At 38.0% G+C, this 16,197-nt stretch overlaps 1 protein-coding gene across 2 annotated transcripts in view; it reads left to right on the forward strand.

Annotated features, from left to right (window-relative positions):
* The window catches only part of EFNA5 (ephrin A5), a 209,920-nt gene extending 196,910 nt beyond the window's left edge, over positions 1-13,010 (forward strand). The window contains exons 3-5 of one of the 2 annotated variants that reach the window (XM_086629491.1): positions 7,290-7,355; positions 7,757-7,837; positions 12,889-13,010. In XM_086629491.1, the coding sequence (XP_086485617.1) occupies positions 7,290-7,355; positions 7,757-7,837; positions 12,889-13,010 (269 nt within the window). The remainder of the gene's footprint in view (positions 1-7,289; positions 7,356-7,756; positions 7,838-12,888) is intronic. The other variant, XM_086629492.1, reaches the window with a different exon arrangement.
* The last annotated feature ends 3,187 nt before the right edge of the window (positions 13,011-16,197 follow it).

Below are 16,197 nucleotides of genomic sequence, written 5' to 3' on the forward strand. Positions count from 1 at the left end.
AAGTACTAATGCAGAAACAGTAACTGTGTATTACTGTCTTCCAAGAACTCTCACTAAAAAATAGCATTTGTCTGGTAAGTAATTTCCATTTACTAGGCTATTTTTAGGAGGTTTAAGAAATATAGTCACTTGTGAGATGGGCCATAATAATCCAGTGTTTTGACACCATGCAAAACCAGTGCAAATCAGGTATAAGACATTAGGAAATAAAAGTAGCATTTCGTAATCTGTTTGTTGTTGTGCACTAATTTTTATCAAGTCTTTTTCTCCATTGCTGTGCACTTTGTGATTTATATTTTGCATGAAGGGCAGAGTAGAGGCTTGTGTATATGTGTAGGCATGTATGTACACATGCAGAGATGAGTACAGAAATACGGTATGATTGCTTTTAGCTTCACTTCATACAGATGTAGCTGAGCATGCAGGAGTAAAGCAAAATAGGCATTTGTATTAGATGCCCTTTTAATACTGTGGATTTTAAAACTTCATTTGGAAATACCGTTATCCATAGTACTTTTGCCTCTATTAAGACAATGTTAGCTGTGACCTTGCATCTGTTTGCTGGCTTATTTATTAATTTATTTTCCTCGTTAGATAATTTTTCTTAGCTTTCAAGTGTTGTTGGCGGTCCTAGATCAGGTAGTTTTCCAGATGAGATTCTCTCTGTCTGTTGGCTTGGGATTTCTGAGTCTTTAACTTGGCTCGGTAATTTTTTTAGTGATCTCATCTTGGTAATGACTAAATGCAGGGAGATTATAGGCTTGACAATAGCACAGGTACAAGTAAGTTTAGTCATGATTTACTGAGGAATTATGCTTGATGAGTAGGTCTGAAGAATGAGTAAGTCACGGACATTCGATATTTTAATCTTCTGAGGATGGATTCGTTTTTATGCTACCAGAACAAAACTTTCGCTGATACGTTGGCGTGAAAGAGCAGACATGCAAAGACTCTTAAAAATTAAACTTAAGTATTGGTGAAAGCTGGGATTCCCACAAGACCAGTGTTTATCTAGTTTTAATTTTTGTTTTTAACACTTGGGAAGTGAAAATCATTGGTAAATCCTTTCAGGTACCTTCTTTTTTGATTAATAATTTTGAAGATCCCATCGTTGTCCTTAGGTATGGGCCTTACTTCATGTATGCACACAAAGGAGTGTTTTATTGATTCATTAAATTCTAGCTGACTTTTTCAGTTGTACCGTTTATGCAAATTTGTAACTTTTTTCAATCTAAACTGTGAGAAGAATATTAATAACTAATTCTGCATTTACCTGGCTAATTTGCATACATTTGTGTTATATGGTAAATCACATGAAAACCTAGAGGGGAAAGGCTCAGCTCTTCTAACAGCTAATAGGCTATTTTTTCTTTTGACTTGCACAAATTGAGAAATATTGCCTGTGGCAAACATAATGGAAAACTGCATTTTTAATGCTCTCACACATACTCATTTCTTTACAAAGAAAGAAGCAGATGACTGTTCTTAAAAATAAAACTTTCTAAAGCTCTGTAGCTGACACAGGATATTGGATGCTAAAACACTTCAGGTTGGTGAAATTATGATTTGCAGGTTGTATAAGGTTACCTGGATATTGGATTTGACTGGTGGGAGTGGTATTGTGCCTGAAAGGGCTAGAGGCAAATCACAGCTATAAATATTTTCTCCTGAAGAGATTGTCTGTAACTTACAGGACTAAGAGAGTGGAAGGACTGCGTAAACATGACTTTCCGATTAACAGCACGCAGCATCCTGTGTACGGGGTTGCTGCAGGTTCTCCCTTTGTGGTGTTTCTCCAGGTGGTTGCAGAAGTTACACCTGGAGACCTTTTGACTGAGCAGCAAGAATTAGGTGTTTACTCCAGCTGTATGCAGGTGGCACCTCTATTTAGTGTGCTGGGGAGAAGTTCAAAACTAATCTTCAGTTGGCTTCCCAATCTGAACCAACATTTCTGTTCAGTGCTTGTGGTTGGGAAGCACCTAGTGCCAGAATCTGTTTAACACATGGAGGGGGGGCTGGTAGTAGTATATCTGCAATGAAATGAGGTGAGATCTTGGTGAGATTTCTCAGATCTTCTCTACAAGGAGACCCTGTTCGCTGGACAGCTTAGCAGAGAACAGAAGAAAACATTCATCACGGCCTTCAAAAACACAGTGAAAACAGACTTGTCTCCACAGTGTTTCATGAGCACTGCTTTATAGTTCTTCAGAGAATACTACAAGTGAACTGGTAATACAAACTTGAAATACAAAATAGTAAGAGAATTATAAGCTGCAGAGTATCTGCAGCATGTTATATCAGAGCTGTGAGGAGACAATATCAATAAATAGGGCGGTTGAGACTTTTTATCTGCAGCATCGTAATAACTTGCTCCTAAGTCAGAAACTGAGCCTCAGATAGTTGCCAGCCAAACAGCTGCCTGTCTCAGAAAAGAAAATACTTAATTACAACTTTTGTCACATGACTAGCAGGTCCCAATAACCAAGTTACTTTTGAAATTTTAATACCTTTTCTTTTTTGTACATTAGTTTGAAGGTTGATAGGGCCATATCTTGATGACTCCCTGAAAGAGTTTTTGGGATTTAACATAGTACATTAAACTGCAAAACTGTTGGGGAAAAAAAAAAACCCACACTGTTTTCTGTGTATGTTACTTTTTGTTCTCCATCTGTGGCTTCCTACAGTTTGAATAACTCTGCTAAGCCGTATCAGGCTGAGGAAGGACCTAACCTGTTATTTATATCTAATATATTAATAATGTACCATGTGTTTTCCAGCAGAGAACTGCTTAGGAGTGAGATGAAGGGAGCCATTATTTTTTTTCCATATTTAAATATAGCTAGCAAATACTGAAATATTTATGGTTTGGCTCTAGATGAGGAGAGAATAATTTTCTTCACTGTCTTAACTTTCCTTAAAGGGTATAAAAATGGTAGCCAGAAGTGGTTCAGAGAAGAGAAATTTTCTCATCTAATTTGTCTTTATGAGCCATTTTTGGATCCAGCTTGGATCTGGTCCTATGTGAAGTAGGTTATTGCAATTTCTTCTTTTCTTCTAGTTCAACTAATGGAGATGGAATTTTCATCTCAAGAAGACAGAGATCATGACTTGAATTTCTTCTAAATAGTGGAGTTTTCCTATTAAAAAAAAAGAGAGAGACCAAACCAGTTACTTTTATAATCATTGAGGCGTTTTCATATGTCTCGTGATTTCAGAGGGATTTTAGTGTGCACTTCCTTCTAACCTCAAGTCTTTGTGTAACCATGAAGTCTAAAAGATGTTTTTTAAAAGAGAGACCCAGGAGATAGTCATGAAGTTGCTAGTAAAGGTGAGGTAGGGCAGGAGAGGAATGAATTTTCACAGGAGTTGTAATGGAATGTCGGAACTAGCAACACTGCAGAGTTCCTTTTCTGTTCTTCATTGTGATTCTTCCTGATACAAACTAAACCGGTCAGACCTTTTCTATCCTAATATCATTCATGGAAAAAAGAGGATATAACCTCTTTTACTCCTTATAAGGGATCTTTTTTTCAAAGATTACTTTTTGTTGTGCGGCAAGGTTTCAATTGCCTTTTTTTTCCTTGGGAATTTTGGCTTTTGAAATGGAAAGCGTTGCTTGGGACAGGTTCCATTAGCATCACAGACTTCCTGCTCTCAGAACTGGCCTCTATTTTATAGCTAATATCACCTTTAAAACAGACTAATAGAAAAGCCTTATACCAAAACCTTAGGGGCTAACCTGGTTTTGTGCAGAAATGAGAATGAATTTTCCCTTTGTATCACCTAGAAAGGACATATTTTCTTATACTATAACTAATTTCAGTGTAATGGAGCAACAACAGCAATAGTTTACCTGAGAAGCAACTTTAACAGATCCCAGCTGACAAAGAGCAGTTCTCTTTCTCCTTTTGAGTTCAGCAAGGTTGCTCTCTTGCAAGCATGCAAGAGTTTACTGGACTCTGCTGCATTCAAATCTCACCTTTCGTGGAAAATACAGCATCTTAAAGCCACTGACCTTTCTTCTGCTATCGCTTTGCTCTTTCCTATCCTTAGGCCATGAAGTCAAGACATGAATTTTTCCAATTGCAGGCAGTTTGATAAGAGATTTTTGGTTCAAACTGATCCTAGAATTTTTCATGTAAGCCTCAGCTTTTTTTTAAGTCCTAGCTGCATGCAGCATTATTTCTGCTCCAGAAAAAGCATATTTAGCATTTATTCTTAGTAAATGTTAATGTGTGCTGTTTATCCTTTCTACTATGTTGCTTTGGTCATTTGATGTTTCTTTATAGCTGTTAGTCAAAATGCTGGTTGATAAGTCACCCTGATTTGGAGTTTCGTCCTCTTCAGCAAGAGCATGCCAATAAAGTTACTTTCATGTAGAAGAATAGGACTTCAACTTAAGTTCAAGCTTTGAGGCATTAACTTGCAAAAAACCACAGCTTTAATGAAGACTCTTGGCTTTCCGTAGAAGAGAGCAAGTGTGATGTGCCTAACATTCAGATAAGAAATATCTTGAGCTTGTTTCTGAAGGAGAGGGGAAAAGAAATCCCATCTGTTGCCATCATATCCTGGACATCATAATGCAACAGGCAGCTTTTTCGTAAGATACTGGTGAAAATAATTGCAGAATAAAGAAGACAGACAAAGAAACAGAACAATACTGATGAACTTACTGCGATGTGTGTGAGAGGACAGATATGAGCCAACCTGACATTTCCCTGTGGGTGATACGTCTGGTCTTACAACTAGTCTGTGTTTTTTCTTGAAAGATGAAAAGGAGAAGGGAGAGGGAGGGAGAAGAAGGGAAGAAAAAAGAATAAATTGATTGTAGTCATCCAGCTTGGCAAACAGTTCTTAGTTTCTTGGGAAGGCCAAAGAGGTTGCAGTGTATCCCTTTATCACCTTGTTCTTGCTTGTTGAAGCAGATGTGAGAGCAGAACAAGATGTCACTAGTTTTGTTTTGTTTTGTTTTTCTCATTATTCTTAAAAAAACCACAGCCAATCACTAGCTATTTTTTAGTCTGAAGTGTGTGCAAATATTATGTACATGTATAAACTTTATATGTACAAAGCATTAATTTTCTGGTTTTTTCCAGGTAGAACATTATTAGATCCTAGCTACTCTAGCTAGTCAGTGGTATCCTAGTTGGTCACTGACTAACAGAGCTAATAAACAACAGTGAGCCCAAACGTGCTTAATTTGTGAATGTAAACAACAGCATGTAAGCATCAAAGCTAAAACTTGCCTTTAAACAGATGTGTGTTATGATGCACTTCTCAAATAATTTCTGAGCAGAAAAAAATCCATTACTGATAAAATTACTGTATGGACTCTATTTTGGCTAATGTTGAAAATGTTATTTCCACCTCTATGCTAGTAATGTGGTAATGACTATAGGATTCGTATCTTTTGATAAATCTAGGACTGCCTGTTTAGTCTGAGCAAAGTATTTAGCCAGTTGCATGTATTCAGTGAGGGCCACAGAAAGGACACAATTTCCTGAATATAGCCGCAGAGTGCAAATATTGTGCCCCGTTACTGTAAATGTCAGTAGAGGGAGTTTTTCTGATTTTGATTTAGTAAGAGCCTACAGCAAAGCCAGCTGTTACCACTTCTTAACTGCTTGTCATCTTGAAGGGGGGAGCATCATTTCTACACACTTTTGTCTTTTGATTAAAAGAGGGAGACAATTTTTCAAGTACTTCCCAACAGGTGCAGAACCACAGTGTCAGCTGTATTGGACTCTTAGTTCTCCCCTTTTTTCTTAGTACTGAACTTGCTAGTTCTTCTCGGTAAGTTCTTCTAGGAAAAAGCTGATGCCTGCCTTGGAAACACACCATCAAAGACTAAGGGATTTCATTTTAAGTTAACTGAGGAGCCCTTCAAACGTGAGCTTAGCATGAAGACAAAGACTGTGCATTCATATGTCTATGTATAAGTCATTTTAGTCATTTGTCACAAACAGGGACAGAATTAATAAAAAGGGATGAAACAGTGATAAACAGAACAAACTGACACTTTGCTAGCCCAATTATCTTTCGTAAATCAAGACAGCTTCCAAAAGTTTTTTTTGCAAAAGGTAACTGCAAAAAAAAATTTTCTGCAAAAGGTAACTTCTTCTGCCCTAGTGCATAGCTTTTTGAATGATGGCAGAGAGTAGGCAATGAAATAAAAATTACTTTGCAGTTCTTCAGGCAATATTTTTCAGCTGTAGCTTTTGAGGGCTTTTGCAAGGGCAAAAAAAATGTGGATACAAATGATCTTTCACAAGTGAAAATCTCCATGCCCAAGTCAAGTTGCTCGGTTGACAGTGTGCATGTTGAACTGCAGGCCAATGTACAATTTCAGAATTGCAGACATCGATGACAATTACCAATGTGTTCAGATTGGCAGACAATACGGTCTGTGATGACAGGCAGGTGTTTTTCCCTATGATCATGTATTTTGAGGCAAGCAAAAGTCTAGAAAAGGAAGTTTTCACAGCAGCACTTGTTCCTGGGAAATAAGTAGGTGCTGACACTCGTCTTGTGTGTATGATCTTTTGCATTAGTGCTAGACATGTTGGTTCCACTTAACTCTTTTTCTCCTAATACAGTGAGTACTCTTAAAATGAAATACTTTGAATGGGAAATGATGAAGGAAGGCAGAAAGAAGGAATAAGCTGGTTTGTTAGTTGTATAACATGGGGAATCATGTTTTGACTGAAGCAAGGTGAGTATTTTGTCAACAAAAGCAGATGTATTGGAGCACATGGAGACTGATTTTGGGGTAGAATTTAATGGTGTGTATTTCTGCTTTTATGGGGGTAGATACATAGATCTATTTTTAGTATTGTCACCTTCAGTGTCGTTTTGTTTTTCCATCCTTTTTTGGGTTACTGAAGCCTATGGACTAGTGTTTCAAGACTAGTTTTTCTCTAAGTGTTCTTAATTATTCATAAGTGTAATTTTTCGCAGTAGACACCTGCATTACAGCAGAAACCATATGAAACAACCTCTTGAGAAAAAGGTGTGGAAAGTTGAAAGGAGATAACAAAACATTGAAAATACCATGTGCTTCACTTCTTCCATGTGAAATAATAAAAAAATGGATTAGAATAAAATCTGAAGTTATTTCCCTGCTTTTGCATAATCCGTTTTGCACTTGAAGTCCTTACATGCAAAGGCTGAAATGTGTCCTGCCCTTCAGATGAAGGGAAGATAAAGGATATTTTATATTAGCACAAAAGATGATTTGCATTTTCACTCTCTTACTTTTCCACTTGTCTTTCCTTCTTCCCCGTTTACAGCTTCTGCAATCCCAGATAATGGAAGGAGATCCTGTCTAAAGCTTAAAGTCTTTGTGCGACCAGCAAGTAAGTTCTTCAGATTAAGCTTTCGAGGGTGGCTTTGTAGCGCATGCTTTACTGTGTGGCCTAGTAAATAGCGGTAATTTTTTTTTTTATTGTTAAATGTTAAATCTTGTGTATCTGTTCTGTACAGCAACATTTGTGTTATGATTTTCATCGTATTTTCTTGTCATTTTTCAGAGAACTTTGCTTTAATTACATGGCAGTTGCTAACTTGTTGTTTCTTAAAGTGTTGTACAAATGGAAGACTATACTGGCATTTGGACAAGTGCCACAGACTTTAAAATATGAATATGCTTAATTATATATAGTAAATAGAGAGAAAAAAGAGAGAGAAAAAAAGGAAAGTGGGGAGTTAAAGGGTGTCTCACTAACATATTTGGCTGTTATCTCTATTTTTGTTATAGACAGCTGTATGAAAACTATAGGTGTTCATGATCGTGTTTTCGATGTTAACGACAAAGTAGAAAATTCATTAGAACCAGCAGGTTAGTATGCTTAGAGAATCTCTTTTAACAAATGCGTGTATCCCTCTGGTGCTTCAGTACTTTTTTTCCTCTTCTCTCTGCATGCTTTGCATGATACAACTGCTCAGCTTTTGCACAATTCTAGCAGTGCTAATATCTCTTATGGTGTATTTTCTGTATCCTTGTTCTATGCAGGGGAGGAAAAATGTTGCTTCATTTGATTTTTGGGTGTTTTTTAATAAAATACGGTGTGTGCCAGTGTGAAATTTTCACCAGTATCCTGAAGTCACTGGCCCATCCAAGCCAAACACCCAGCACATTGGCAAAACATCCCATTTGCTAACTGGACCCAAAGTTTTAGAAATAAAGTCAATGGGCACACTTTGTTTATTATGTGGTTTCAAAAGATTTTCAGAAAAACAGACCCACTGCTAGTTTAATGCTGGTGCATGACACAAGCATGCAACTGACAGAGTTAGTAAGAAATTAGTCCTGTAAAATTATATACAGTAGTATGTGTATTTGGTTAGGCAAAGTATCATTTTTACTTAGGCATGCATGCGCGCAGACGCACACACACACACACGATCTGATATATATATATAAATTCCTATCCTGTATTTATTGAAGCAAACTTCAGTTTTGGGGGGCTTTTCTGTCTATTTTTTTACAAAACATTGTCTTAAGAATAAGAATAATGCTTACTGTAATAAAGTCCCTCATCTTCCCAGGGCAAAGTTGCATTAATCTCCACCATCAATCAAGCTGATGTGTCTCTGTGTGGAAAAGTGCATGTGTATTGTTTGTATGACTCAGGTTTATGACAGATAGAAGCATGTTTAGTTCTAAGTGTGTGAGTAATCCCACCAACTTCAATGGAATGGCTCATGACATTCAAATTAGATGGGTATGTGCGAAAAGTATTTGCAATAGTAGTATTATTTGTTTGGTTTATATGTAGCTACACACTGCTCATACATTGTTGTATTCAAGCCTCAATAATTAGAATACACAGTTAAATAAACAAATTATGCCAGAAAAAAAAATTACACACATGCCATTTAGTACATACCCTGAAAACAAATTACCAAGATTTTTTTTTTTGCTGTCTTATGCTACTTGAAAGAGACTTCCCGTTTGGTATGAAGCAACATGCTGGTTTTTTGCTCTTTGTTATTTGCAGTTCCTTTAACTAAAAGTCATTATTTATACAGAAGTATAAATAAGGCTTTCACAAGTTATCCAGTTTGAATGAATTACATGTGGATGCACAGTAGATTTTATTATTTTTCTTTAAGGTGATTTTTTTAACTCTCAAAAAAATTCTGGTTTTGAGAAGCGAAGATGTTCTCTAAGCAAATCTAAATGCAAGGAGAGTACTTTTACGGTAGATACATGTATACATTTATTAACAGTATTCTTCTACTGAAGGCATTAGGATGATCTTTCCCTATCTCTGGGTAACCTATAAATCTAGAAACTCAGTGCACTTTTTCATGTTTTGTGGTTTGGTGAACTTAAGCTAATTAACGTGTATTTCTCTTGTTACTGGTTTGCAAAAGAGATCATCTGAGTAATAAATGCCTGATTTTAGTGAACTCACTGAGCATTTTTTTTCAGCAGTGCCACTCACTTCCCATTGAATGGCTGTATCTAACTCACACCATCAAAAAAGCATATCATTAGAAAGCAGCAGGCCAACCAGGGAACCAAAATCATACAAAAAGCATCCTGCAGTCTGAGGTGAAATAATATTTGTCTTACCAGAAGGAAATAATAGCTTCAATGAGAAGATTTGGTACCAAAAAGTTCCCACTCCTGACATCAGTGTATATTTGCCTTATTATTTGGACTAGTCACCGTTAGATAATCAGACATTCACAGATCTATCAACTGCTGTCACACTTTTCTGTTATTAGGCTGTTAGACTTGCCACTTCCTTGGTGGATCTTGTTGCATGTGATCTGTGTCGTGTACTAATTTACCTGCCTCTGGCATGCATCTTCTGCTTGTATGCTCTCCCCTAGCCTGCCGCTGTCTTCTTCCACAGTAGACAGAAGAATTGGGAGGCAGGAGGGTCATGTTCAGCAGATTACTTACTGTCACTTTTCTTTTAAAAATCACCGTATATATGGTTTTGAGCCCTTGTAATTGTTTTGTCCAGGAATTTGTAGGAAACTGGTCTGTAGAGATCACACTTGTTTCAGAAGTGATGAAAGTACTTGGCTTCCTCCTCCCCTTCTCTTCCTCCTTAGTAATAAAACTAAAAAGCCCCTAAACAAAAATTGCAGCTGTGCATAGCTGGAAAAATTATACCTGAAGCATATGATGTAAAGCTATGTGATCTGGAAAATTCATGGCTGTCAAAATAATTTTTTCTAATTACTGCTGGCATTCTGAGTCTTTAGCAGTGACCTTCCAGATTTTACTCAGGAATTTTGTCCTCTTCATCACTTATCTTCAGTGTTTAAAATAAATCAAAACCTTTTCCTTAAGCATTAAAGATTGTGCAGTGTTATAACTCTGGTCCTCCAAGGAAAATCATATTTGTAAAGTGATTTTGAGAACTACAGACTAATTGTGTGCTCTAATATACGAGTGCAGAGACCTTGGGACTGCATTGGCAGAAAACCCAGATGATTTCTTGAAAGGAACCCCTTAATGTTATGTGAAAATTAATTTTCCAGTGAAGAATGGCTTTATAAAAATGGCATCATAGAAGATCTCCGTATTTTTCATTTAAGAGAACTGATCTTTTTTGTTTAGGGCTTTTTCATTGAGATTTTTTAGCAGTAGCCAGTGTTTCAGTCATGGCAGTATCTGACAGTCAAAGAGAATGAGGATTTATTACTGCTCTACACTAGTTCTGCCCTGTTGTGTTTTAGTGCTGACTCATGGATGTAATTAGGACAAAACTGTTGACATTCAGTGTTGCAAATTCAGACTTATTTGCAATTCTATTGATGATACAAGAGGTAGAAGGTAATGCACATCATTCTCCCTGTAGTTTTAGTTCATCAGCAGTGAGTAAATGTTTCTGAATTTGGAAGAGCTGACTCTAAATATACGAAAGGAGGTAGAACTGACAATTAGAGCAGGGGCATTTTTTCCCCGTAACTTCTTAGAGTGTGTTTTAATTGGGAAGCTGCTCTTGTGAAGTACTGTATTCTCATTGCACTGTCACCAAAGTGCAAGAGTGTAACTCAGAAGTGACATGTGAAACAGCTTTTGATACTAACAACCACTGGAACTGCCAGTTTTCAGTAGCCAGCATTCATTGAAATTTTTAAATCCCTTTGGAATAGTTCTGGAGGAAAAATATTAGGGCCTCGTTCACAGCCGAAATGCCCGAGAGGGTCTCCCTGCTGCACACGGTGAGGAGCTGTAGCAGAAATTATTCCAGCCAGTTTTTCCCACTGACATCAGTGGGGCTTTCATTTGATGATGTCCTTTTCTCACAAATGTGAATGTATTTGCAGCTAATCAGTGCTTGCTTTCCATGCTTTCTGCCATTAGCGGCACTGAAGACCCGTTGATAAGGCTGACATGATTGTAGCGTCAATTAGTGCTGGAAAAAAACGTCATAGATTGCTAATCCAGTTTATGGTGCATTTTGCTGTGTAACTGAGCTGAGACTGAAGAGCCTATTAACCTGAATTATGCTAAGTGCCATACCTGTTTTTGTGCTAGGTGTCAAGAGTGTGAAGGGGAGGGAACTTGTTTCTAGCTAAGGCTAAGTAATGTGAAAGGCTCCATGCCAAAGCAGGGTGGTGATCCCAGTGTCCTGACTCCCGCCTCCCTTAGTGCCTTTAACTGGAATTGCACAGCTCTCACTCAGTGTAATCCTGGCCGTGCAATTTGTTGAGATGGAAGCTATGAGACAGATACATCATAGGTATGTCAACACCTCTCATAAAATGGGGTGGGTTATTACACTAAGTAGGGAGATATTATTAATTTTCCTGGAAACTTAGGCGCTCTAAAATAAGTTATGAATACAATTTAAGACCACTTCACACTTCCTAAAATGTTTTCGCTTATTTCATTCATTTATACTAAGAAAATTCAAACCCAGAGCTGACTTTTTACGACAAGCCTGAAACAGATTATTTTTAAAATAGCCAAATTAGATAGCTGTGGATATGGAGGTCTTTGCACAGAAAAATACCACACCTGTAACAACCCAGAAGTTGAATTTGACTTTACTTTCCTTTTTTATGGTACAGGCTGTGACTTTAAGACGGATCTTTAGTTTACAGAAATTGAACAGAGCTTTATTTGGTATAAATTTAATATTTTCTACTGTGTTCTCTTCTGCCACTGATATGTAAGCATGTTTTCCTAACTCAGCTGGTTCTTTTTTTCATTAGTTTTAGCAGTATATATGTAAATCTCTATTTTGTGTACCATAAAAGATAGTCTGTTCCCTATGAGGTTTTCCAGATTGAGAACATATTCTGTAAAATCAGCAATTGTCATGTGTTAACCTTTAAAATTCTTTCTCCATGTCTTTCAAGACAGTGAAACTGGTCTTATATCCCTTGCATATCTCCAAATGCAGTGCACTCAGTGGAAATTTTATGTGTGGAAGTAGAATATATACTTGGGTTTACAGGCTGACATTTCAAATTCAGGAGCCAAAATCTGTAACTCAGTAAGGGGATTAACTACAAAATCAATTCTGAGCCCATGCAACTCTTCTTCAAGCCCTTTTGAGAATCAGGTGTTTTTATTTAGCTGCCTCACTATTGACATTGCTATCTAATGAGCCATCCAAAACTAGAGGTACAGCGTTTTATTAAAGGAGGAATCTTCCATTCCTCAATCTGCTGAAATCAGGCTTACTTTCTGCTCCTCTGGTCTTCAGTGGGAGTTTTGCCAGTAAGAAATGCAGGACTTGGCCCCAAGTTGGTTACATAATGAGGTATTACACGCTTGTGAAAGTCAATGACAGCACAAGGTTCATTGCCCTATTTCATAAAGGCACTGAAATCTACTTACAGTTGTCGGCTCAGTGAGAGTTTATTAAGGATGCAAAATCTCATTGGAATGTATGCTTTCTGTTTGAACAGATGATACCGTACATGAGTCAGCCGAGCCATCCCGTGGTGAGAATGCGGCACAGACACCAAGGATACCCAGCCGGCTTTTGGCAACTCTATTGTTCCTCCTGGCAATGCTTTTGATATTATAGCACAGTATGCTCCGGCAACCTGTCACAGAAAATATCAGGGTCTTGGAACATCAAAGATCCACCTAACTGCTCATCCCAGGAAAGGGACTTTATTGTTTTTGCAGATGTCAAATTGTTTTTTTTTTTTCCCCTTTTTCCTTTTCTTCTCCCTTTTACCCTGAACTCAGCAAAAATTTGAAGGGGATAACTAGCTTCAGCACCCACCCCTACCTACCTTGTGACTTTCTTGACCCCTCCGTATAAATAAAAGGACTCCAAATGAAAATGCCAAACTATAATAGTGACACTAGTGATTCTTATTTTCCTCTGCATTCTCCTTTAAGAAGTCACCTGTTAGCTCACTGTGTCATCCATATGTGGACAAGTAAGAATAGTGGCAGATGCAGTCAGTGAAGGATAAGGAAAGTGAGTGAAAGCCTGGGAGAATTTTTCTCTCCAATACAATATTTATGCCTTCTCGTTCAGCACTGTAAGATGATCATGCAAGGCATCGTGTCACCATGTCAGGACTGGAGGGGAAATATTAAGAATAGATGTAATGTAACACCATATCCTCCAGGAGTTTCTGAATGAACAGGCTTCTGAAAGAGAAAGACGATGTTTCTTATAGGACTGTCTCAAAACTTCTTTGACAGTAAAATTTCTGCTCACATGTAGAAATGCTGTCTTTGGTGAGAGGAAGAAGTTAGTATTTAGGAATGTTAGCACACAACAGGCAAGGTCAGATTTAGGAAACTTCACTGGGGTGTGAGTGCCTCTGTTATTTCGTTTTAAGGGGATAATGCACACCGGATTATTTTATTTTAAAACAAATCACCGTGGTGCTACAATTTTTTTCTTGAAATGCAGAGGCACTTTTGAGAATAAAGTGACCTTCCCCAGCGCTGACTTAGTAGCTGATAGCCTTGGATGCTGCTCTGGGTGTCAATACATGCTGAGAGAAGACGTCAGTGGCCAGAGGAAACATGTTTGGGACACAGGATCTCCAGTGTGCTCTTGATTTGTCTCTCCTGCAAGTTCCTCAGTCATGGGAATAAACCACGTGTAGAAGAAGCCAGGACAGTCTAGTAACATTGTTTGGTGGGGGGAAAGAAAAGAAGTGTGGAATACGGATTCAATTGTTGATTTTTTATCTTTTCCCCTTCCAGCATAGTTTGAAGAGTAGAGGAAACGTGTTTATCAGCCGGAGGTAAACTAGATGGGCTCCCAAAGACTTAACAAAATATTTTTTTAAAAATCCACTAGAATAGAAAATACATTATTTAGATATACTTTATGCTGAGAGTGAGTATATATGCTTGTCCTATTTAAACATGTGAGAGAAGTGGTAACCCTTGATGCAATTAGGAAACGGGACTGTCTTGTTTGATGGAATTAGGAGTGACCCTGTTTAAGGAATCTGAGCCTTGGCTAACGTAGAACTTTAAAAAGTCATTTGCCAGGAAGTGCAATCCTTGGGGTATTTTTTTGCTAGGCTGCCATGAAATTTGGACTGCTAAGCATAATCAGGGATGTATCAGACCATGACTGAAACAGAGCTTTTCTAACAATAACTGTGATAATTATGTTAAATATGAAACAAATGACAGAGCGCGTTTAAGCAAAACAAGAGTTTTCTGTATTAATTCTGAAGAAAAAGTCTGCCGTAACAAAACTGAGTGATACCATTAATGGACAGCACTTTGTGAGCTTTTTTAAAAAGAAGAAAATCTTTCCAAAAGTTGAAGCAGCCCACTATTTGAAAAAGAAGGAAAGGGGAAATAAATTTAAGATGTAAAGGGAGGTTTTATGCATGCTAAACTACGAGCTGTGCTTGCCTGATACCATACAACACGGTCATTAATGCAGGGCCTGTGCTTACAGGAGGAATGTAGGAAATTTCCTCTAGCGTGAAGTGCATGCAATAAAGATAAGCAGTCTAAACAGTGAAGGGAAGTCATCATCTCATTACAAGCTATCTGTTACTTTTCTCTCTTTACTGTGGATGTGCTTGGTACACAAGCTAATACTTCCTCTGCGTAGGAATTAAAAAGCTTTGGATGAGGTGAACTTAATCAAAACGCACCTTATCAAATGGATTATTAACCAGAGTACAGATAATACTGCAGGATAGGTGACCATATTAAAATGATTCACAGCAACTGCAGGCAGTCATACCAGTAGCACCAATTTCAGGTAGAAATGGTGACTCCATTTTTCATCCTTTGTCTCTCAGTGACGTCAGGGTTCAAGATGTATGTTTGTCCACAGCAAACGATTTTCACTAGTGTTACTCCTGGTGAAATTCAACCCCTCATTGTATCACAGAGCCCTCCTGGATAGACGAGGAGCAGCGCGAGTGATGCAGCTGCAAGGCAGGTCCCTGCGCTGCCTGGGGCGGCGGGGAGTGTACCAGGGACTGTCAGATTGATACTTGGTGGCATCAGGCAATCCCAGTCATACCAAGTACATAAACGCTGATGGGCTTTGTGTGGCATTGCAAATCTCCGGATGCTTTGAATGCAGACGTTGGTGCAAATTAAGGGGATTTCTGCTCCCATCCCCTCTACCTGCTCCAACTCAAGTCTGAGGGACTGATTCTCCCTCAACATAGGTGGCTTACATACCCCCATGACCTGCACTCCTGACTGCCAAGGGCCTTGCAATGTGAAGCAGGGAAAATAGGGATCAGTCAGTTTAGTGGATACTGTGTATCCTTCAATAGACAAGGTAACATTTCGTGTTAGTTTAGAATATTGTTTTGTACTGTACTTACTTGGATGGCGAAGGAAAGACAAGTAAAACTTAAAGCTATGTTCTTTAAATTCTGTATTATTAGCAACCTCTGTTGTATATAGTGTTTGATAATAAAGTATTAATTTGATTCTTATGTCTTTTGTAAGTGAGAACAATAGACTTTCAGGATATTAAAATCACACGTTGATTACAAGACAGAGCTTTGAAGCATCAAGTGTGATCATGGCTGAGAACTGAGAGACAAGTGGCCATGACACTGCAGTATACAGGACTCATCTTTGAAAATCGTTCATCTATTGCAAGACTTCACAATGTCAAGACCTGGAACAACATGACTTTTGATGATCAATGTTTTGTCGTCAATGTTTAAAGGTCTGGTGTTGGAGCCCTGTGGTTTCTGTGTTAGTTTTTGTTCTTTTGTATCATGTTCGTTTTTAAAAAGGCTTTGGGG

Source organism: Tauraco erythrolophus, chromosome Z (assembly GCF_009769465.1).
Source record: "Tauraco erythrolophus isolate bTauEry1 chromosome Z, bTauEry1.pri, whole genome shotgun sequence".
NCBI classification, from domain to species: domain Eukaryota; kingdom Metazoa; phylum Chordata; class Aves; order Musophagiformes; family Musophagidae; genus Tauraco; species Tauraco erythrolophus.